The sequence below is a fragment of the Galleria mellonella genome, unplaced genomic scaffold (assembly GCF_026898425.1).
Source record: "Galleria mellonella isolate WM207_F2 unplaced genomic scaffold, CSIRO_AGI_GalMel_v1 utg223, whole genome shotgun sequence".
In the NCBI taxonomy this organism is placed as follows: Eukaryota; Metazoa; Arthropoda; class Insecta; order Lepidoptera; family Pyralidae; genus Galleria; species Galleria mellonella.
In genome coordinates, this window is record NW_026442042.1 from 40,849 (window position 1) to 64,454 (window position 23,606).

The 23,606-nt window shown below is 31.1% G+C and overlaps 1 protein-coding gene across 2 annotated transcripts; it reads right to left on the reverse strand.

Annotated features, from left to right (window-relative positions):
* Positions 1-7: 7 nt before the first annotated feature.
* LOC113517267 (dnaJ homolog subfamily B member 6) lies at positions 8-22,213 on the reverse strand. Of its 2 annotated transcripts, XM_026901899.3 has the most exons (7): positions 21,705-22,213; positions 12,109-12,201; positions 10,355-10,464; positions 7,284-7,421; positions 3,677-3,859; positions 2,596-2,854; positions 8-1,742 (listed from the first exon to the last, which is right to left on the reverse strand). In XM_026901899.3, the coding sequence occupies exons 2-7, from the start codon at positions 12,171-12,173 to the stop codon at positions 1,643-1,645; spliced, it is 855 nt and encodes a 284-aa protein (XP_026757700.1). In that variant the 5' UTR covers positions 12,174-12,201; positions 21,705-22,213; the 3' UTR covers positions 8-1,642. The 2 variants fall into 2 exon arrangements, with proteins under 2 accessions (XP_026757700.1, XP_026757701.1); XM_026901900.3 differs by lacking the exon at positions 7,284-7,421 and having other exon boundaries at positions 21,705-22,212.
* Positions 22,214-23,606: the final 1,393 nt, after the last annotated feature.

Here is a 23,606-nt window from a genome sequence, read left to right on the forward strand (position 1 = left end):
ATGTACGTACAATTAATTTTCATTTATTCATTCTTGCAGTGCTCGGGAGTTGACAAAATTTAATAAGAAACGAGATCTCATAGGAAACCAGATATTTACAAAATAAGTGCTATGCTCTCGCTTTAAACACAAGGTATAACGCAATGGCACTATGAATGAGATGTCTACAACGAACTAAAATACTTTTCTTGAAATTTGCCAAACATATCGATGAACTTTTCCAAAACAAACATTTAAGTACATACGGTATCAGATTGCTTCACATTTCAAAACGTATGTAACACGAAAAATAAAAAATCAACATCAAATTAGCTTGAGACAAAAGTTTAGTCAGATCATAAAATTTTGACAAACTGTATAATTATTTTAATAGTAATATTTTTTTCGCAATTTTTTTTATATTTATTGTATAATAAACATAATATACAATTTTAAATTAATATTCTTGCTACTTTATTCATTATTACACATTATATCGTGGACTACAAGAATAATAATATGATACTTGACTAATACTTTTCTCTCACGAAATCTGACAAAGCAATATTGTTGTGGACTATTTCTTTACTACTGGATCATTTCATAACCTGGAAATATAAAATGTTCATTATATGAACTTTTGGTACGAAATGAGCCAGAAGGGAAAGTGAGGAATGATTTCATTTCCACAGGCACGTAACCAGCCACACGAAATCTTCGTTGGGTTTGCCCATGGCGCCACTTAAAGTTTGAATGACCTTGGATGAACTCTTGCAAAATTCATGGCCACAATCAACGACGTCCAAATTTAAAGATGAGCTTTTATCAGCCTAAAAATACCGTTTTTCAAGTTTTTTTTTCCCTGAATTGTTGGTGAACCTTTTTTATTATAAACTATGTAAAGCGTATGTGGACTAACTATCGACTGTTATTGCATTAAAATTTAAGGCCAATAAGTTAGAAATGCCATCGATGACATACAAAAAATAGCATTTACCTTTTAATGTAGCAGTTAATTTGCCAACTTATTAAAGCTTACAATCAACGCAACGAATATAATGGCTAAATTAAAACATAACTACAGTAAATTTGAAAATGTAATGTCATCATGAAGTCCAACAACGTAAAATTTTCACCGGTAAATTTTCCTAAAAGTATTTTTTATTATAATCTAGTTGTTCCAACATACTAGTATTAAATTAAAACGTGATTACAATTATGACTATGTAAAAACTATTATACTAAAAAAAGAGTAAAGTTGGCAGCAAAATAACATAATTAACGCAGCACGTATTAGGAAAGGTTAATGTTTACTTTTCACACACAACTCATTCGCAGAGTTCGAGATCAAAAGCGCGCGTGCTGCGATACCTAAATAGAACACAAGTCTTCGGAGCGAGATTTACAATTGAGCAGATTAATCTACTGTAAAATCTCACTAATATACCATTTTAATAAAAGAAGCAATAATTCTACTATTATTAAAATTAAGTAAGATTAACATATTTCCACTCTATCAATTTACAATTTGTTTCATCACACTGAATATTTAAATTAAGCAAAATTAAATTACGTTAAGTGTATTAAAGTTGGAACTTAACTCACATATACTGAGTTGACATTTGGATCAAAGTTTGGTTATATTGTAGAACGTTACTCGTGTTTAACTGTAAGTTAATGATTGAGGTACACCATTGACAGTCTTAGATTTGAGGACCCCGTTTTCGTAAGACATCACAGTTTCGCGACCGTTCTCTGTTACCCTGAAAAAGAAATTATCGTTAAACATATGTACAAATGTTACGAACCCCATATAGATTTCTTAATACAAAAGTCGTTACTACTAATTGATTGAACTAGAATCATTTGGGTCTGGACAACTGTGAAGTATAACATTTTAAGATTTCTAAATGTAGTAAAATTTTCATTGATGATTTGTTTCAAAATTTTCAATATTTAATAAGAATAATTAACATTCTTAATATATTTTTTTATTCAAGTACTTAAGAGTGCTGATATTTGAACTTGTAACTATCAATATAATATTAATCAATGTTAATATAGGTACATATGATAATAATTATGCTAAAAGCCCTTTCAATATGCATGTTATGTATTAATCATATAAAGTTTTCTTGAGAACCTCGTGGTACAGTGGTATACTACCGCCGCTAAGGTCGTGATTTGGAATCTAGAGCATAAACTGTATGTCAATTTAACACGTTCACGCCGGCGCGGGCCACCGGTGGCCTGCGCTAGACTGTCTCATTGGACGGCGCGTACCACCGGCGGTACGCACTAAATTCTCTTATCTGGCGGCGCGTATCACCGGTGGCCCGCACTAAACTGTCTTTTCTGGCGGCGCGTACCACTGGTGGTACGTATTCGATTGTGCTATTAGTATCAATTAGAGAGCCGCCTCGCAGCAACAAACATTAAAGTCGGCCCCAGCGTGAACGTGTTAAAATTCCCACTGTCCGATGATAGGATACACCATTGACAAACCAAATTAATTGACAGTAATCTTCACCACGACAGCAGTTAACAAATGCCTGTGGCTACCCTGTTAGGGAATATAATGGTGAAAATATTTGCTTTTTTTTTTTCTTTGCTTACTTTTTGGTGGTAATCTTTTTCCCGTTGACTATGCGCGTGGTTGTTGTGGTACTCCTCATATTGGCGCTCCCAGGTCCCGCCAGTGAGCTATTGAACGTCGAGAATGAAGTGAAAGTGTTGCCGTTTGGTGCAGCGTGAGCAAATATGTCGTCCAGTCCTTGCATGCCGAATCCAAATGGACTGAAAAGGGACGAAGTGAGCGAGGTGCTGGGATGACTGCGACGTCCATGTCTATGATGATGCCCATGACCGTTGATTTCTGAAGTGTAAACAATACATTTATACGTTATAATTCGAAATATGTCGTATCGAATTCGACGATCGATCCCCGCCAATACAGACATCAGTATTATTTTCACGGTTATCAAGGACTTCAAATCATAATAAACCTTGTACGTCACATGTCTCGTACAAGCAAAATCTATGAGAGAAAAAAAAATAACTTTTTTGATATTGGCCAAATTTAAAAATAAATTTGTATTATACAATATTAATAGATAATAGTAAGCTAAATAATAATAAAAACAATACACAATTACCTTTGTGTATTTTTAAACACAATTTTTGTACGTTTCTTCACCCTCATAGTTAAACTCCCAGTGATAAATTTTTAAAAAGTTTCGTACTATATGGAGATATACTATGTTCAGTGGTTAGTCTATTATTATTATAAAACTGTGAGCCAAAAATACGAGTGTAACGCCTCAAAGATTGTCGTTGTGATCGTTCTTACGTAAATATAGAATGGGCCCTATTCTATTCTGTGTATGTATTATAATTTCAAAATCATTAGCGACGACAGAAGTAGGTTAAATCCCGTCATTTATGCCGACGAGCGCCATAGCGCTCGTGAAATCAGCTGCTGTTTAGCTCGTTGTAGAAAAATTATTAAAGTTGGATAATTTTTGAAGGAAATACAGTTTTTTTAGAGACAAGGGTAAATAATATCAATACGACAAAGATTTCTTTGGCATTTTTAAGTAGGTATGAGTTAAAATCAATGGCACTAAAACGGTTAAAGAAACAGCCAAATTGAATAAAAGAATAAGGTGATTTAAAAAATAAAAAAAATTATACCAACCAGCAAACAAATCGCCAAATGAAGATCCACTAAAGAATTCTCTAAACACCTCCTCGGGGTCTCGGAATGTGAACGGGAAACTGCCATAGCCGAAGTCGTAGTCATCGTCGACGCCAGAACGCCGGCCGCGGCCATTGTTCAGCCCTTCCTTGCCGTATTGATCATATACTCGTCGCTTCCTTTCTGCGGAATAGAATATAAGAATAACAACTTTAGTGACGACAAATAATTAATTAAATTACATAATTTCAAATTTTGCTATACCGTGACCAAAATTTTATCCAAAAAACACAATAATCAAACAATGTTTATTACTAAAAACTAACTCATTGTATATGTACAAATTATAATAAGAGAATGATTGGCTCCTTTGATATTAAATAAAGAGGATTTGAATTAAAACTATTTAAAATTTTTCAATGAATATTTAAAAAGTGCTCTTGTAGCGAACTAAAACTTTAATTACAAATAAGTTGCAGATAAAAATATATTACTAAAAGTTTTGGACATGCTTCATATTTTACATCTAAAGGTTTCATATACTTTTTTACTATTAAAATGCAAGTATTTAGTGGCAGCTTTATAGGTATTTTGCTGCATAATTTTTGTTCACTAAAAGAGCACTTTTTGAATGAATTAAAATATTGTAAATTAGTAAATTATTATCAAAACTTCCACTTCGATAAGGTTCTAATGCTCTTAATGACCAATCGTCTAAATAATAGGCTTTCTTGAAATGAAATGGAGAAACAAAAAAATATTGACTCAAACCATGCACATAGACAACAAAACAAAATAAAATTAAAATAATATAAGTACTTAAGATAGTAACAATTCAACACATTCCTAATGGAAGGGATTAGTTTCAGATAAATAACATTTATTTCAAACTTAAGAGCAATCATAACGAACTATAGGAACAACAATTTTCTGTCTGTCTTTCAAAGAACAAAGAATTATCAATCTTCTTGTTGATTATTTTAAAAGTGCTCTACCTACAAACTAAAACGTTAATCATAGAATACGTTGCATATAAATCCAGCACTAAAAACTTTACACCTACTTCATATTTTATTTTGGAATATTTCAAATACTTTTTTATTCTTAGTAAGGTTTTAGTTCGTAGGCCGAGGACTTTTTAAATAATCAGTCAATAATATTGAAAATTCATCAATTAATTTTGAAAATTGGCAGATAATTGCGACATTGCCACCCTTCATCAAGCTAAAGTTATGAATGCTCTTAGAATGCTAATCATCATCTTCATCTTCCTACCCTTATCCCAATTATTATTTGGGGCCGGCGTAATATGGTTTTATCCATATTACAAAAAGGCTTTTAGTTTTATGACCAGCAGCCTGCCTGACGACAACCCTCTTTGGGAATGCTTAGAATGCTATTGTAACACTAATAATAATAATTACCCATAAAATCAAAATATTTCCTAATAATTAATATATAATAATAATTTTAGTGTTTAATATTATAGTTGTTTTTATAAATGGTTTTATATTTACAGCTCTTTTTGATTTATCATAGTTTGACGCACCACTACTACACTACATCCCGTGTTACCCTCAATATTTCCTGAGATATTATTTATTGCTTTCTTATTTCTGTGCCCGAACAGGGTTTATAATAGTCCTCTATTGATTTATGAAAAATATATATACGTAATAACTATTTAAATAATTTATTATTTATGTGACACGGAACGGGCATACAACTTATGTTTATTATAACCAAGAAAGCTCCAAGAATATAAAACTTGATTAGATATTGACAGTTTATAAAATAAATACAAACATTACTGCAATATGTGCATTTTTAAATGGTTTTTAAACCTGTTAGAAAAAAATATAAGTCTTAATTCTGTTATTTGGCTAAGCATACCGTCATTATTGTTGAGTATTAATACTTAACAATAAAAAAAATTAAGGCATTTTTGTATTTATCGTAAAATACTGATCCGAGATTATTAATATACAAGGCACAACATCTGTTTTCGACTTTTCTTGGGTTATTTATGATCAAAAATCCTTTCTAATATTGCAACTATCAAGTGAGTTTGTCTATTACCTCTTAATACGTAAACGGCTCAACCAATTGTCACGAAATTTGGTACATACGTAGCATTTAGAATAAAGGACAGGCTATTTCTAATCTATATCAATTAACATACATAACACGAACGAAGTCACGGGTAAAAACTAATAGGTAAATGTATCTAGCAAGCTAAAAATAGCTGGAAATAATTTCTTTTAATGTATTTTACATTTTAAAAGAAAAATATTTTTTTATTTAATAGTAAGTACATGTTAAACACACGTTTTTGGATAAATTAAAATACTATTCGCATCATAGCTTGGCGTAGGTTATTTTTAGAACGAAATAGAAATACAACCAGATAAATAAAATGTGATCCCACACGCCGAAGGTTCCGTACAAAAAAAAAAGTATAAATAAGTTTTTGTTTTCATTAGATGAACATTTATTTAAATATAAAGATTCTTACGAGATAACATGGCTTTATGTACAAATGTATTTTATTTTAATACCATTTAGGTATGAAACCCTAAACTGCCAAAACGTTAGCTGTTATTCGCACTTTAAATTTTGTTAACGAGACTAGATAGTGGCAGCCTTGATCACCAAAGCCAGAGTAGGCTAAGAGGCCAGAGATAACCTACTTCTCTATTTTACTACGAGTATAACGTAGTACACGACATCAACTTTTTATTTTGAAAATTACAAACTTAAACCATAGTTTTTCGAATAAAGAAATATTTACATTTAATAAAATTACTATCCATACTTATTGTTGGATTGAAATGGGATTGCAACCCTTACATGTAATATATTCGATAACATGAACAAATTAATGTCAATATATTTCCACAGATGTAGTATATTTTAACAATTTAGTGCTCTAAATATTGTATACTTACGTTATCAATTAAATGACTACGACTCGGACGATTCTTATAATCAAAACAATTGACTCAACCAATCGCGCAGATGGTGCGATTTAAAATTGCTCATGGTTGTTATTTAGAACATATGTATATTTAAAATATCAGTAGTATGTTTCTTTAAGAATCAGCTACAAAGTAATTTAATTACTAGCTTCCCCAGGCTTATTGCATAACTCTGTTAGCTAAAGCGAATAATATCAATACTGCACAACTTGTATTACATAAAGGCTATAGCGATAATAGAATTGTAGGCTAAATAGCTAATGGTCAAGTCATCCACACAAAACTCATGTTGTTAGTAATAAAGTTAAACGCAAATATAAAATTTGCCAGTTCATTATGAATATTATCACACTTGGTCGACATTAACCGATGAAATAAAATTAGCACCAGTAAAACATGAAACAAGAATCTTTATATAAATATCTGCTAACAAGATGCTGTTTTGTCAATCTCTGATATATACTAACTGATGGAGACTTATAATTGTAAAATGATAAACGTAACCTTTAATGGAGGTAAAGAAAATTTATGGCAAACATCACTACTTTTAAGTTAAATGATAACTATTATTGGTTTACATGACATCCGCATGATAATATTCATAGCTTATATTATTTGTGGACAACTACCAAACAAACGATGGAATGGCGTGTCTCCAAAAAACCCTTTGAAGCTAAAGTGTCGATGGCCATTGACTCCATTCTTGCTCTGATATCTGTGACCGTGATGGCCGGATCCCCGTGCGTCATACATTTTCCGCTTGCTCTCTACCCAACAATAAAATGACATTTTACATTTTTATGATTAAAAATCACTGTATGTAGAATATAGATTCTCAACGGAGGCTGTACGTCCTCCTAATGGACGATGGAGCCTTCCATGTAGACGGTAGCAGATCCAGACGCAAATTGGGGAAGTTATATTTTTATATTTGATACTAACTATTATGGTATGGACAGTGCGGGACATCGTCATTTGGCGATGGTCCAGAAAGGGTTAGGAACCACTGCTGCTACAGAGATTGGGATTAGAATTTTAATACACTATGAATGTGGATATGATGCTTATTGCACCTATTAAAATGTTCATACTTTTTTATTAAAAATAAGCGCTTATAATTTAATATATTATATTAGCAACTCGCCCCGGCTTCGTGCGATTTATTGTTTTAATGTATCTTTTAAAATTTCACAGTGTAAACCATGAAAATAAATTTTTCGTGACAAAGTATTTATCTACTTAAATCTATCAAAATTTAATTAGTATGTATAGTATAAACAAACCTTCCGTAAAAATATCTAAATGACAAAATAAAACCAGTAACAAAATTTGTTGCGTGCTTTAGAAGGAAGCGGAAAAACAGACAGACGCAAAGGACAACTTTGCTTTATACTATACGAGGTCTGTCCGGAAAGTTCGTATAAAAGTGTTCTGGAATGCGAGAAAGAGGAGTGGGGAGGCCAGGTAAGCGCAGGACCCCTTCCTTATGTCCCTAACAATGCTTCAGTTCTGGTCTGACCGCCGTGCGGTGCGAACTGGCTTGTCACGCCATCTGTGAAGTTACCTCTTAACGAAACCCCGTCGGCATGGAGCCCGCTTCCGTTGAAGAGCAGCGCGTCGTAATCAAGTTTCTCTCGAAACTCGGCAAGAATGGCCGTGAAATTTTTGCCGATCTCAGAACAGTTTATGGGGATGATGCTGTGAAGGAACCAACCGTCCACAAGTGGCTAAAAAGATTCAGAGAGGGCCGAGAAAGCGTTCAAGATGACCCACGTTCAGGACGTCCTTCCACTTCACATTCCGACGAAAACGTTGAAAGAATTCGAACTTGTGTTAATGGGGACCGTCGTTTAACGGTCAGACAGGTGGCTGAAGAGCTTAATTTGGGCAAAACCGTGGTCCACGAAATTCTAAGAAACGAACTTCAAATGAAAAAAATTTGCGCCAAGATCGTTCCGTGAGTTTTTGAGTAAAAATTCCATTACGGTGACCGAACACCCCCCCTATTCGCCGGATTTGGCCCCGTGTGACTTCTTCTTGTTCCCAAAAACCAAATTGGTACTTCGGGGGCGGCATTTGGGGGACATAAATGAGATAAAAAAAGCTACGACGGGGCAGCTGAGAAACCTACAACCAGAGGACTTTCAAGGAGCCTTCTCACAGTGGAAACGGCGTTGGCACAAGTGCATTATGTCACAGGGGGAGTACTTTGAAGGGGATAAAATTGATTTACCTGAATAATTGTAAAATAAAATTTTTAAAAAACTTTTATACGTACTTTCCGGACAAACCTCGTATAATGATTAAGTCAACGACAACCTAAGAAACTAAATTTCTTATGAATAAGAATTGAAATGAGTCACCTTACGACTGACGTTAAAGACGACTAAATGACAAATAGGTACTTGATTTAACTGTAAATTAGCATTGCCTACATTAATAAAACAATTGACATGGATATGGAAAATTTGCCAAATATATTTGGAATGTGTACTAATACATAATCCAATGCATAAAATCTAATCGCGAATGGCTCCTTTATTATAATCACAACCGGAAACTTGATCGATTGTATACGTCTTTTTTAGTTTTCTCCAGAGAAAATAATAATGAAACAGAATAATATATTCATGTACATAAAATACATACATATTTACACACATTTATATACAATAATCTATAATTTTTAATGACGTCCTAAATATAAAAATATAATATATATAGATAACATCTATCGATATTATTTGGATATTACCTATTGTTTGTTATTATTGAAGTAGTATATATTATTTTACTAAATCTGTATAGTATCAGTGACAGTACATACTTAATTCTATTCTCTTAATTGTATACCTGCCCCAAAGTCAAGCTGCGCGATGTATTTACCTTTTTTACAACATCACAGTTTAACTTTTTCTAATACGTCGAATATTGCAATAGGCAGCGCAACTGACTGTGTCGAAATTCAACTATTTTACATTAATTCTGAATGAAATTTAAAAAAATAGTTAGATAGCGTACTAAAATTTGGTGCATGCGTTAAAATTGTTGTTAATCTATTACTGAAATTTTGTGTTAAAAATTTATTGAGAAACTACGTAAATTAAGACTTACTAATATATTAAATGTAAATAAGTTTTTTTTTGGTGCCTTAAAAGCTCGAATAATTTCTCCATACGCTTAATAACTATTTGGTACTTAATCTATTATAGCTAGTACCTCATTAAATAAATGCCAATTTTAGGTAGTAAGTTTATTAGGTTAACTAAGTTACGTTACGTACGAAAGCTACGTTTAGATATTAAAAATAGCTTCATTGCATTTAAAATTACTCAGTAAAAAAAAACATATTAACTAAATATTAAAACTGCTACTAATCCAAGTAGATTGCCTAATATATTGCAATCAAATTATGAATTTTAAATGTCCAATTAAGAAACCGTTTTGAACAGAGTAGAAACAATAATACTTTTTATACTTTTTCTTTCCATTCTCAAAGCGTATATTTTTTATATTATATGCATATCATTTTATCAAAATAAAATACACAATTGTGCAAGCAAATTGTATATACGTTGTGTGCACTATGTAAACAGTATTTTCAAAATTTTCAAGCATAATTACTTTTATGCTGAGTATTTATTAATATTAACGATAAATGTGCTAGTCAATTATAATATTATTTTTAATGCAAACATACCATCTGAAAGTACTTCGTATGCTTCTGATATTTCTTTAAACCTCCTATTGGCTTCGTCTGCATTATCTGGGTTCTTGTCCGGATGCCATTTCAAAGCTAATTTCCTATACCTGAAAAAGAAATTATATTTCCATTTGAATATTATGAATGTAATAACATGAATAAAAATTATAAATACCTATTTCAAATAAAATAAATACTAATTAACAAAACAAATCTTGCAAGAAGAATATCAAGTTAAAACAGTTACCGCTTGTCACATAGGTAATAAAACTACAAGACAAATTAGATAATATGGCAAGTTGTAATTTAGATATCCGGCGTATGCCAGTGGTCTAAATGCATACATGGCCAAATGCATTTGTGAGAAAGGGGTATAATCTCTCTTCTATTATAATAATAAAAAAAAAAATGCGAAAATTTACGAATACCTCTGCTATTAAGTTTCCGTTTGTTATACTTACCTATCTTTACCTATCATCCCTCACTGGCACCCCGCCAGCGTAAACCGAGCGTAAGCACAGGTTGAGTTCGTTCGTTATGATAACATAAATAAAAAGACCTTTCTGTTACAACCTATATACCAAATTGATGGACAAATTATAACGGATATTCATCTCTTTATTTTGAATGATACAGCATTGCATTACAATGTAAAACAAACGGATAAAAATAACGAAGCAGTGACGAACTCTGAATGTATGGATAAATCATACATTTCTATAATGAGACTTTTATTACTATTAAGGTACGGTGCTGAAGGTTACCAATACTTACAACACACACCATTTTATATTTTCAAAACGAGCAATAAACAGTTCGCCCACCAGTAACTCTATGTAGATATTATACCTACTTACTATGTGTTGAGTGTGTCTACCATGAGCTTGCCGCCTCGATACTCGCTTGCAACAACGTCAAATATTTGTTTGCTGGATAGTTAGTTTGTATAGATAGTTCTACAAGGCTCACTGATTTTAGTTCAAATTGTAGCATTCGTAACCACTATCTGAACGATCTGATTACACGATTGATCAGTGGATGTTGTAATTTATATAGAATACTTTAGTTTAAGACATCGTAGACTGACACTAAGATATGTATCGTATTAAAATGTACCTTCTTAATTCGAGGGAGAATACCTCAACGTACTGTTTTGTCCCATATGATAAAATTGAATATTCTTGGTTAAATAAATGAACAAAGAAAATAAATATACCCCGTCTAAGCGAGCCTTCAAACTAGATTTACCTGTACAGCAATTTTGCAGTAAAAATGCTTCAGATAGTCGGCTACTTTTGTTTATTTGTTTGTAAAAACTTTATTGTACATAATTTACATTGGACACGCATCTTTGTTGTATTAGATGTTATAAAAAAGCGAACGTATATAGATACTACTAGAGCAGCAGCATAACTACTAAGCGTGAAAATACAAAATCACTTAAAACTTGGAATAGCAAACGCTCTGACAGCCCACCTGATGGAATGTGGTAAATAACAGTTGCTTATAAACATAAAAAGCTATGGATATTATAGGATTTACTATGACGCTCAGGTGATCCCATTTCTGAGCACCAAGGTATCATGCCTTCGTACTGCTATAAACCTACCATCAAACCGAAACACAGTCATATAAGCACAACTGCTCGTACTACTAGTTGCTTGTCAGTCTGCGGCAGAAGTACTCGCGTAGACTAGTTACTATCGTGCAATATCTGTATGTATTATTAAAATATAATTCAAACAACTCACGCTTTTTTTATTTCTGCCTCCGTGGCAGATCGAGTGACGCCTAGTACCCTGTAGTAGTCCACCATTGCTGGTTTCCCTCAAGGGGCGTTAGATCTGCAACAGTAATTTAAATCAATTAACAATTTTATTCATAACTATATAGATATAATTATTATATAAAATTTATACAAGTGTATCCAGTTTGAAAAAAATTCAGTTAAGTAATAAAATCTTTATAGTTTTAAGGATAATTTAAAAACACTACCAAAAATATAAATACATTGTGAGTTTAAATACATAGCATGGGGGATAGGGGGTTGTACATGCGAAAACGGACTACAGATATAATTGTTTATATAATAAAAGTAGTATTTTTATTTCTACAGTCTGTATCAATACAACATAATGAAAATGTGATCAAATAAATAATTGAAGCAATCTTAAGACAGTGTGCTATAGATCGATATTAGTACAAATAAAAAATCTGTTGATTGTTACGTTTTATTACCAATTTAATTTAGACAGTGTTTTTATAATATTTTGCTTACTGTTAGTTTTTCATTACGTTCTATTGGTACAAAATATAATAGAAATTTATTTTAAATTTGGCACATCACATAAATATGATAAACATTACACTACTCTCCCAAAGACATGTACTATGCCCTACAGTTTGAGATACGCAGTTTACACACTACCTAAAACCATTTAGCCCTATCTATTTAAATTAAAATATACAAGAATACATATACACAGTCTTAGTCATAGGGGTAACGAACTAACTTTATATTCCTAAGTGCATATTATTAGATAAAACTACTACAATTACCTACATACAAAAAGTTTAGTTTTATTTACAAGTAATTTCAACTAATAATTGAACTAAAACTATAGCTTCAGTTATATAAATATATATAGTATAAATGAACAGTTAGGTATACCTATTATATGTAATATGCTCGGCTGGGAAAGCTCCTATGAATGTTATGGTAGTATTAATATTATATGGATATACACAGCTAATATAAACCGAAATATGTAGTTACGTGTAAAACAGCGACAAAGAACCGGTCGCGAGTTTCTAAAATTCTCGATTTAATTTAGGAAGTATACTCATGGTGAATTTACTCCATCCATCACTGCAGATTTCACATTAACATACTTAATATAAATTGATCATAAATGTTTATTTAAGTAATTCTACAAATAAATATTTTATATTCTTGGTGATCTTATGCACATATCTGATCAAGGAGGTCAATAACCAAATTACTTACCTATGTGGGTAGCTCTTTCCGCATTGAAAAAAAAAAACTGTTAACCGTTTTTAAAGTATTTTACATATAGGGACTGTCTACGAAAACCGTACAATGCTCTAAATTTCAATCTAAGATTTTCTAAACAGCCAGTATTATACATCTTGTGTCCATTGATTACAATGGACACAAGAAGCATAACACCTTAGTACCTAATCAGGAGTAGCAACACATAAAAGGATGACGCCCTTCATTTGTTGCCACTTCTAATTACATGTGATGACGGTTATCATTATACTATGAACTATAACGGTGTTATTCGTAACTATAAGAGGCAATTATCACTTTAGATCAAAAGGGGTCGCCACGCCAATTTATTTATCATTGCTAAAACGGTTTTTTATTAAAAACTAGCTGTTCGACCTAGCATGGGTCTGCCTATTAATTAAAAAAAGAAATCTTCTCTTTCACTCACTTATTTGCTTTTTATATAGGCTAGCTTTTTGGTCGCTACTTTACACGCATGGATTTCAGAAATGGAAAATCAACTGATTATTTCTAGACGTGCTGTCAAGATAAAACTTACATAAAATTTTAAGTCAATCCTCAAGACAACAACTTTGAAAATTGCATTTAATTTGATGTCGTTTTTTGCGTGTACTGGACGAAACATGCAAATTGACAAAATTTCTAAAAATTTTTGTTTCTGATTCTATATACAGGCATAGTTATCTTAAAAGCCTCGTGTGTTCATACGATCTACACATTTTGTATTTTTTTCTTGTACTTTTCTTTTCTGTTTTTTTAGGAACTATATTTATCAGGAAACTAAGAAATAGCCAAATCAAGGAATAACAACTGTTTACATATTTTTTTATATTAGCTATTATAAAATAAATTAATGATCAGCTTTTGCAAAACGGTTTAGATACTAAAATTATTAATATAAACTAGTTAGATTGCAAATAGCGCTGTTTGTCAAAGAAAAAATGCATTTAATCCATCTAGCTATAAGGAAGTAATCACGCTATGTAATATCTTTTGTGACAATTAGCAATCGTTTGCAAACTTTTCGTTCGTGCAGTATCTACTATTATAGGAAATCTTTATAAGTGAATATCTAACTTTAGACGTCTAAATATGTAAGTAAATGTAAAAATATAATTATCTTTTTTATTATTTTATTATTCAAAACTAACACATAAGACATTGCGTGCAAAAACGAGGCATAATTATAAATTTTCCACTTGTATTATGATGTTTATTCAAGGTAATCTCTGAAACCGCTGAATTGATTTTAACTTTGTAAATCATTTGCTCAAATTGATATATAGGACAGTTTTTTTAACCTACCGTATCCATTTTTATAAATTGATCCGGTTTTATAAATGGATCATGTGGCGGTAGGGGACAAATCAACATTCACCGAACCAGCTAGTAGACTACATTTTGAACCACCAAGAAATATGAATTAAGTGTGATGTAGCTGTTCGCCGCGGCGTTGCTCGTATGCAACAGTATATAAAGAATACTATACCAAAAATTACAAAATTCGTTCAACCATTTTTGCGTGAATGCGTAACAAACCGTAACCCTCCCCCCCCCCCCCCATTCACCTACGGAAAGATGATGCGGAATGTTTTTTTAATGGGATGAAAATAGAATAGTAACCCCACCTGCACTATCAGTACTGACACTGACAGTACTATTTGTACACCCTGGTGGGGTACTAGGTAATAGGACTTGCAAAATTCGATAATTTTGATATTCGAATATTTGTTCTTTTTTCGAGACAGTATTCGAATATCATTCGAATAATCCAAAAGAAAAGTAACCAATAAGTATAATTTTATTAAATATTTTCTCATATGACAGAACTGGATAGGCATGTTAGAAAATAAGCTAGAGAATTTGAGTGTGTTCTAGTAGGTAAGATCTCGTTTACTTAGTAGTAAATAAATGGAAAAATATATTTGAAGAAATAGAAAATGAGTATCAGGGTAATGGAGTGATCACACTAGGCATAACAAAACGTCCCTGTGTTAAGAACTCACGCTATGAGAGAGTACCTACCATATCCCGAGGACATTTCCGAATTGTAAAGAGGAAATTGTGAAAACGGATAAATTAAGGTATCTCGGGGTCTACCATATAATGAAAGTGTTTTATTAATACGGAAACGGCCCAGTAAATAGAGCTTAACATTTTGTTCATCATGAATCGTATCACAATAAGTAGTCCAAATGAATTATATTTTAATATTTTTAAACGGTATGTATTATGTAATTTATCACATTTGTGTTTCGTTCGGCCCTGAAATTTCGGAAAATATTTCATGGTAGGCCCCTCTTGTTGCGAAAAAATGGAGGAGCAAACAAAATTGGAGAAGAGATTGAGGCTGACTCTAGTAACAATTTCTAGGATAAATATAGTTGGTAATGAAATAACTTATACTGAAACTAAACCTTAAATTATTTTTTCTGAAAACTGATTGAATCAACGATATAGTAAAAAGCAAAGAGCATCTATCCGGCTATTTTGGTTTATTACCTTGATAACTTTGTAAAGAAGAAATCGCTCATTTCAAATTATTTTTACGAAGTATATTTTCTTTGTTTTATTAATAAGAAATGTGGGTATAAAATTATTCGAATATAATCGAATAGCACTGATTTTCTATTCGAATATTAATTCTGAAATATTACCAGTGCGTACCAGTACGTATGATAAAGAGTAAATCATATCTCATATATTGCGTTTAAAAATTTTATTTTTCATAATAATGAATAACATTGTCTCTTCTATCTTGTATCACACACCAACTTGATTGTCAATTTCATGTAAAATATGCGATATTATGGTCCTATCTGTATTAAACGTAAACTAATTAGAACACAAAGCTAATATTGATTAAAAACTAAATTATTACTCATGACTGGGATACGTTGTTTGACCGGGACAAATAAGTGCCTATGTACTTCTCCATCCCATACAGTTTTCATTACAATTGATAGAACCATTAAAGTGCCAAGTAAAAATTACGATGGCGCCCTTCTAGACCAGTAGAACAGACAGGATGAAATATCATTTTTATTCTATGAAGAACAAAAAGAATTTAACACCTAAAGTTCAACACTTGCTGTACGCAGCGTCACATAAATAAGTACTTAGGGAGGTCTATTATGGACGAAACCTTTATATATGCCCATAGCTGTGGTAATAATTTTTCTGGTGGTCTTATAGAATCATACTGCTATGTAAACAACGTTTTGTCGTCTATTACAATCACAAGGTTCTAAGAGAAATAAACTAAAGAAAAAAAACTCACATTAATATGTAATTGAATACCAGGACAAAACCAGAGCATATAGCAATAATTTTACTAAAGCCTGAATTAATTTAAATGCTAGGTTTCTTTTGTCGTTCCTAGACTAGTATAATCTTCACTAGCTACATGAACTTCAAAACTTGTTCGGGTAGATAAAGAAAACAGAAATTGTGCGACATCATATATAATCTATAGTGGATGGCTATAACAGCTATAATCATTAGATGCTGGGCCTCCATTACGTATTCACTTTACTCCTCTATGCCACTCTTCTAGTTAAAAACACAGTGGAAGTGTGTGTTTTGTGAGTCAAACTTTGTAGGTGATTAATAGTAGGTATTATCTAGCATTCACCATATAATATTTCTTATGACTAAATTAAAGTCTGTTTACTAACCCTGTCATGGGATTAAATAAGAATTTCTATTCACTGTATGGTCTATTCTAGTTGGAAGCCCAGATGAAAGTACATAGTAATGTGTTGTATGCAAGTCAAAATTTCAAAACAACTAATGATGTCTATCATCAACCACTATTATCATCATCATCAAAAATACATCTGTGTAGTGATGGAGTAAAAAAAAAATGAGTCACTACTTATTTTCATCTCCAGGATGTATAAAGGTATGTGATAATTACAATTCATCTGTTGCACTTCTTGAGAATAATGGTATGTATTGCCTCAGTATCCTGTATTCTCATTGGCATCTTAGAATGTTCATATTTCAACATACCAAAGTATGGCAAGATCAACAAATATATAAATTTTCAAAAACATTTATTTTTAAATGTTTCTTGAATAATTAAAAAGTAGATATTCTGCTAGGGAATCAAAACAATAATAAAAACATAAACATAGGATATGCAGCATATGAATCTAACACTAAAAAGTTTGCAACTACTCACTTTTGCTTTGGAATTTTTTAAATACATTTTTGCCATTTGATGGCAATTTTTTGCCATCAAATGGATCCAAATTTTCAGTGACTGTTTTCATCAGTGAATCATGCAATAATATTCTTATTATTGCATGATTAACGTTTTAGTTTGTTAGCAGATATTTTTTTAAATAAATCAATCGGAAATAAACAGCTACAGTTTGTCTAAGTCTTAAAATTTTTATAAAATTTGAAACAAAATGTTATTTCCATTAAGAGGATTGAGGAGGTTATTTTTTATATTATTTTTTAAAATGGTAACTGTTGCCTATAGACATGAACAGTACTATGGACATTACAGAGTATACTGTTTTGCCCATGATACCTCTCATGCGTTGTCATTCCTGAGGGCTCAGGTGTTATTCCTCTGTACCCTGAAAATTGACACCATATCCCACCCTTCAAACCAAAACACAGCCATGCAAACACAACTGCTTCACGGTAGAAACACGAATGGGACAGATGTATGCAAGCAATCGACTTTTGTACATTAAATTTAAAATACCAATATCTCTAAATATAACAGACATATTATAGCAAAGTTTCAAGTTATCAATTTTCAATTTTTTATTGCACAATTACATTTCTGTTTTGCCAAAGATTGACTGTGAGAGAATTTACCAGACTTTGTACAAAAGTCAATTGCTTGGGTACCTCTGTCCAATTCATGTTTCAACCGTGAAACAGTTGTGTTTGCATGGCTGTGTTTTGGTTTGAAGGGTGCGATATACTGTGAATTCACTGGGTACAGAGGAATAACACCTGAGTCCTTAGAAATGGCAACACATGGGGGGTATCATGGGTGAAACAGTATACTCTGTTATTTCTATGGTACTGCTCATGTCTATAGGCGATGGTTATCACTTTCCATCAGATGGGCCGTCAGCTTGTTTAACATACTAAGTTGTATAAAAAAAAATGTTGTTTAGCATTAAGTCCACCTTTTTGTACCAATCATTTTATGTAATGTGATCAATAAAAAATAAATAAATAAGTACCAATATAAACTAAAACTTATATTAGAATAAGCTTTTACCTGCAATTTTATTTTCCTGATGTTTATTGACTAGGATAAAAAGTATCTCACTTAGTATGTGTAAATTTCATAGTAATTGGTTAAGCTGTAGTATAACCCTTAATCAAGCATAGTACGATTTATCGACCACCTAGGTAATTGGAGTTTTATAGTGATCTTTGTCTTTTTTTTAATTCATTGAACCTTTATTTGATTACCAATATTTGTATCTTTCGTATGAAGCTAAACATTTTTTACTAAACAATTCATTTTGGGAAAAATCATTATTCAAAGAAAGTGGTCATTATATGCCCTATACCAGTCTGGCGATAGTATGATATGGACACTGTTTCCATTATACAAAAGATGATTTTGAAATAAAAATATAATTGTAAATTATTAGGTTTTTTATAACAAAAATAACATTTTATTTTTTTTAACAAAAATAACATTCTTCTAGTAGCATAAAAAAAAAATTAAAAGGGGAAAAAAAAATTAAAATAGGGATAATGGAAACAAATTATAAAACAACAGAGAGCTCCTTAACAGGCATAGTGCATAATACAACCACTTTTTTTTGTTTTAATTTTAATATTTTTTAAGAAACAGATATTGTACAGATAAAAATTAAGAACACACCATATTTAAAAATATGTTTTAATGCCAGTGCAAATGGGGCCTGATTAAGGGATAAAGTAACAAACAATCTCGTTTTCACATTTATAATATTAGTATTATATTATATTGCATCAGAACTACATCGCATTTAGTTTTTATTGGTCCATAAACACAATAGTTTTGCTAAACTATCAAGTTTTAATTTTAGAAACAGGTCAGTTTAAAAAATAGAACAGAAACAAAACAAAAATACATAACTTGATATTTAACATATTAAAAATTATAATATAATATGCCTTAAAGCTGTGCAACTGTGTAGATAGAGAACATTTTCAATTACATTAATCATCATTATATCAGCCATTATCTATTCACTGCTGAACATAGGCCTGCCCCATAGACTGCCATAAGAGACAGTCCCGAGATACCTGCATCTAATTTTATTATCCAAATTCCACTAAATTATCCTCAGAAATTAATTGAATTTACCAAGATAAAAGGCATGAAGTACTCACTTGCATACAGAATTAAATACAAATGCAATAACAGAAGTAAGATGAAATAACAATACCATTAATATGTCTAAGGTATGCAATGAATGGCATGTAACAGTTCAAAAGTTAAAAGAAATTTAATTTTGAATTTGTAATAGAAGATATTTGTTACTATTATTATATTGTAAACATTCAAAGCTTTACTTAGATTAAATGTGACAATTTTCGCTATCAATTCTCGTATAAGAATTTTGTAATGATTCTAAAATATTAAACATTAAAATGTTTAAGAAGCTGTAAACTTACATATAAAAAGTGTCATTTTATAGATTATCTTTTTCTGATATATCCACAAGTAACCCAAATTAAATATGTACATTAAAACCAAACTACACTTCAAAACATGAAAGTAATTAAAATTTGTTCTATTCATAACTTACAATGGTACTATAATATTAATTTTGTAATGAAACATTTATAACAATAATTTAAGTAAAATATAGATAAATCAATTGTGATGTTATTAATAATAAAAAAAATGTTTTATTGTTGTAAATATACTCAACTAAAACAAAAAAGTATATTTAGTTGACAATTGGGATATACTTAGCATAGTATTGCATATACTAAGTATACACAGAGTGCATGATTTACTGTATATAATTTAAATAATATTCATTCAACCCACCTGTCTTTTACTTAGTAAAAACTGTTTTCTTTTATCTATTTCTGTTCAATTGTTACAATAAATACTACCATAAACAGAAATATGTGATTGTGATACACCATTTTGATTTTGTTTTTTTTTTTTTTGTGACATTGACATTAACATTACACATTTAACTTAAAAATAGTACAAAGTTTACATAATGCAGGTCTGTTTACCAGATATAGATATTTAAATGTTTTATATTCAATCACTCATAGTTTATTTAAATCAGGTAATCCTATTCATATAATAAATATGAAAATTTGTAAGGATGGATGGATGTTTGTTACTATTTCACACAAAAACTATTGAATGGATTTGTATAAAATTTGTAACCTAACTTAGCAGCACATAAGATACTTTATGTAATGCAGACAGAGCAGTGAAATACAGTTAGTTCTTATTATATACATATACATATGTATACAACTGACTGACAACACTCACTTGGACATATCAATACAGCAAATCTACCATGTTAGAGACCCCATTACCCAAACTTTTGTCAAAAGTAATTCTGATACTCTAAGTTCTTGGTAATTGAATATTTGAAGCAATGTATTTTTTTTTTTTTAATTAACTGCAGAAAGACAATTTATGATACATCTTTCTAAGATTAATACATAATGCAAGGTAGGAATTCAAAACAAAAAATATTGATGTGATTTACTTAAACATTACTCACTGTTAGACATATGAATAATTAAATCTCCACTGTATATCTAAAATAATTTGTATGGCACATGATGTCTAAAAGCTAGATATTGGAACAATATATATCTTTATTATATATACAATATGCATCTGTCATGCCTGACCCTATAATCAATTATTGAGGAATTGACAAGAGAATTTTGTTTTTTTTTTTTAATCATTACCTAAAGAACTATGAACATCTTCATGAAACATAAATGTCTATTTATGTTTCATGAAGTTTTATCTTTCTTATTTTTGAATGACAGAATTCAATAAAAAGATATACCAGAATTGTTTACCAAATATGACAAGTATAACAGAATAAAGGTGGGATGTCAGTGATTATATACCACAACCTATATATTTAGCTATCTACCTACCTATTTTATACAAACACCTACACAAACCACCTATAACTTGACTTCATTGAACGCTAACAATACAATGTGGCATTGCATCGAACGCCTTTATAACATGTAAGTAATCCATAAACACCTGTTTCGTAATGATATATTAGTTTCGATCAAAATTTGTTTGTTACAGATACTGCAATAAATACAAACCTTAAAATAACATTGGTTCTTCCGGTGATAAGATTTAGGTGCCAACCGTGGCCAGAAGCGGTGATTTTTCCACTCCACTTCACTGAACAATCTAGAAATTTCACCCAACAGCACACTGAATATTGAAAAATACAACAGACTGTTTCAATAAGTACAATCACAGGACGACACTATCACGATTAGTTAGATTGATGTTGAGACTCTTAAGGACACATGCACGAAACGGATGACTGATTTTGTCCAATGACACCTTGTATTCGATCTGCCGTAATTAATACACAATAATGGAATTGTACTTTGTACGCTCATACACTGAAAAACTTTTAATGCAAAATCAATAAAAGATGGCTTTAGAACATAACATTTGCGCGTGTAAGACAAAGGGATAGGTGGTAGGTAACGTTTTTATAACCGCGCCTAGTACAAACAACTCAAATGCGCGGTATCCATTAAATTGAAGACCACAGTCCACGACACGATTGACTCAATGAGTCAAACGCAGTCATACTGACAGATCTTATTTGACAGTAAAGGAACACAAATTGTAACATAGGCAATCACAAATACGAGTCGCCACAGATATGATAAGAAATAGATTTTATTTTTGTTACTGTTAATGCCGCCACAAACGATCATGCTCTCTATGTTCAAATAATTTGATATATTTTATCAATCTTTATTTAATGGAATCAAGCGATTAGAGAGTAAAAAGCAATAAAAAGTGCTAATTGGACTATTAATTATCTAGATTTATTGAACTTCTGAATAGAGCAGATCAATACAAATTTTTTTTTTCAGAAATAGACAGCTAAAATGTATAATTATTACACAAAAATTGGAAGAAATATATCAATATTGATATATTAAGGTTAACAAAAAAAACAATAAATACCTACCCTTGGATATATTACACAACACTATTTGGTTATAAACTAAACAGAACTTATACTATGAGTATTACACTCTTGATATAAATATTTACTTTTCTTCGTAAATATATTATACATTAAAAATATCCAAATCGAAACGAACATACTCATAAATTCAAGCAATTATATTGTTGGATTTGAGCTAATGACTACTGATAAAGCGATAATGTAAACCACTAAACCTAAAAACTAAAGGTTGTCAAATATACAGGATAAATAGAATATGTGTCATAATAATGCTTATCTTGTGGGGTGTTAGCTTCTGGAAAATCGCGTGGACGTTCATATTCTTTTAATAGCTAGGTACATCTTCATTATTTATATTAAAAAACGGGTACTGCTTACTGGACAAACAAGCTAGACCTAAACAACAGACAATTAAATGAAGATTGTTTTAGTTATATTATGATGTCTTAGCGTCATGGGTGCTCTGCACCCACTCACATGGGTGCTAGAGCCCCCGAGCACTCGTGGGATCGGTGCCCCCCTTTATTTTTATCAATAACTTTCATTGCTATTAGAGAAAAGTCTTTATATATAATATATTAATTAACAAAAACCCTTCCTTAAAACTAGTGTTAGTATCTACTTATTAATACTATATTAATGTATTATAATAATTTATATATTAATATCTTTTAATTACCAAAAACTATAACTTAAATTCTCGAAAAAAAGAACACCTGTATCTGTATCAACGGCAGTAAATTATTATTTAGTGCCATTATGTTTATTTTATATTATTTTATACGGACCTTTTATTATAGGTCCGTACATACATATTTTGTACTGCATTATTTAAGACGTTAATTAATACTAACACTACTTTTAATGAATGGATTTCGTTTATTAGCGTAATGTATAGAATAGGTCCCCTATATATATTATAGTAGTATTCTGTAAGCGAGACGTATATTACCTAGGGACCCCAGTATGTTTTTTTAATGGATGATAATGGAATGGTAACCCCGCC

Bases quoted from the DNA above. Each gene is read 5' to 3' on its own strand.
- LOC113517267 (XM_026901899.3), bottom strand. From the start codon at position 12,173: ATGGTGGACTACTACAGGGTACTAGGCGTCACTCGATCTGCCACGGAG. The intron at 10,465-12,108 runs GTGAGTTGTTTG...TTTCTTTTTCAG, and splicing joins GAGGCAGAAATAAAAAAAGC to GTATAGGAAATTAGCTTTGA. The intron at 1,743-2,595 runs GTAAGCAAAGAA...TTTCTTTTTCAG, and splicing joins AAAAAGATTACCACCAAAAA to GGTAACAGAGAACGGTCGCG.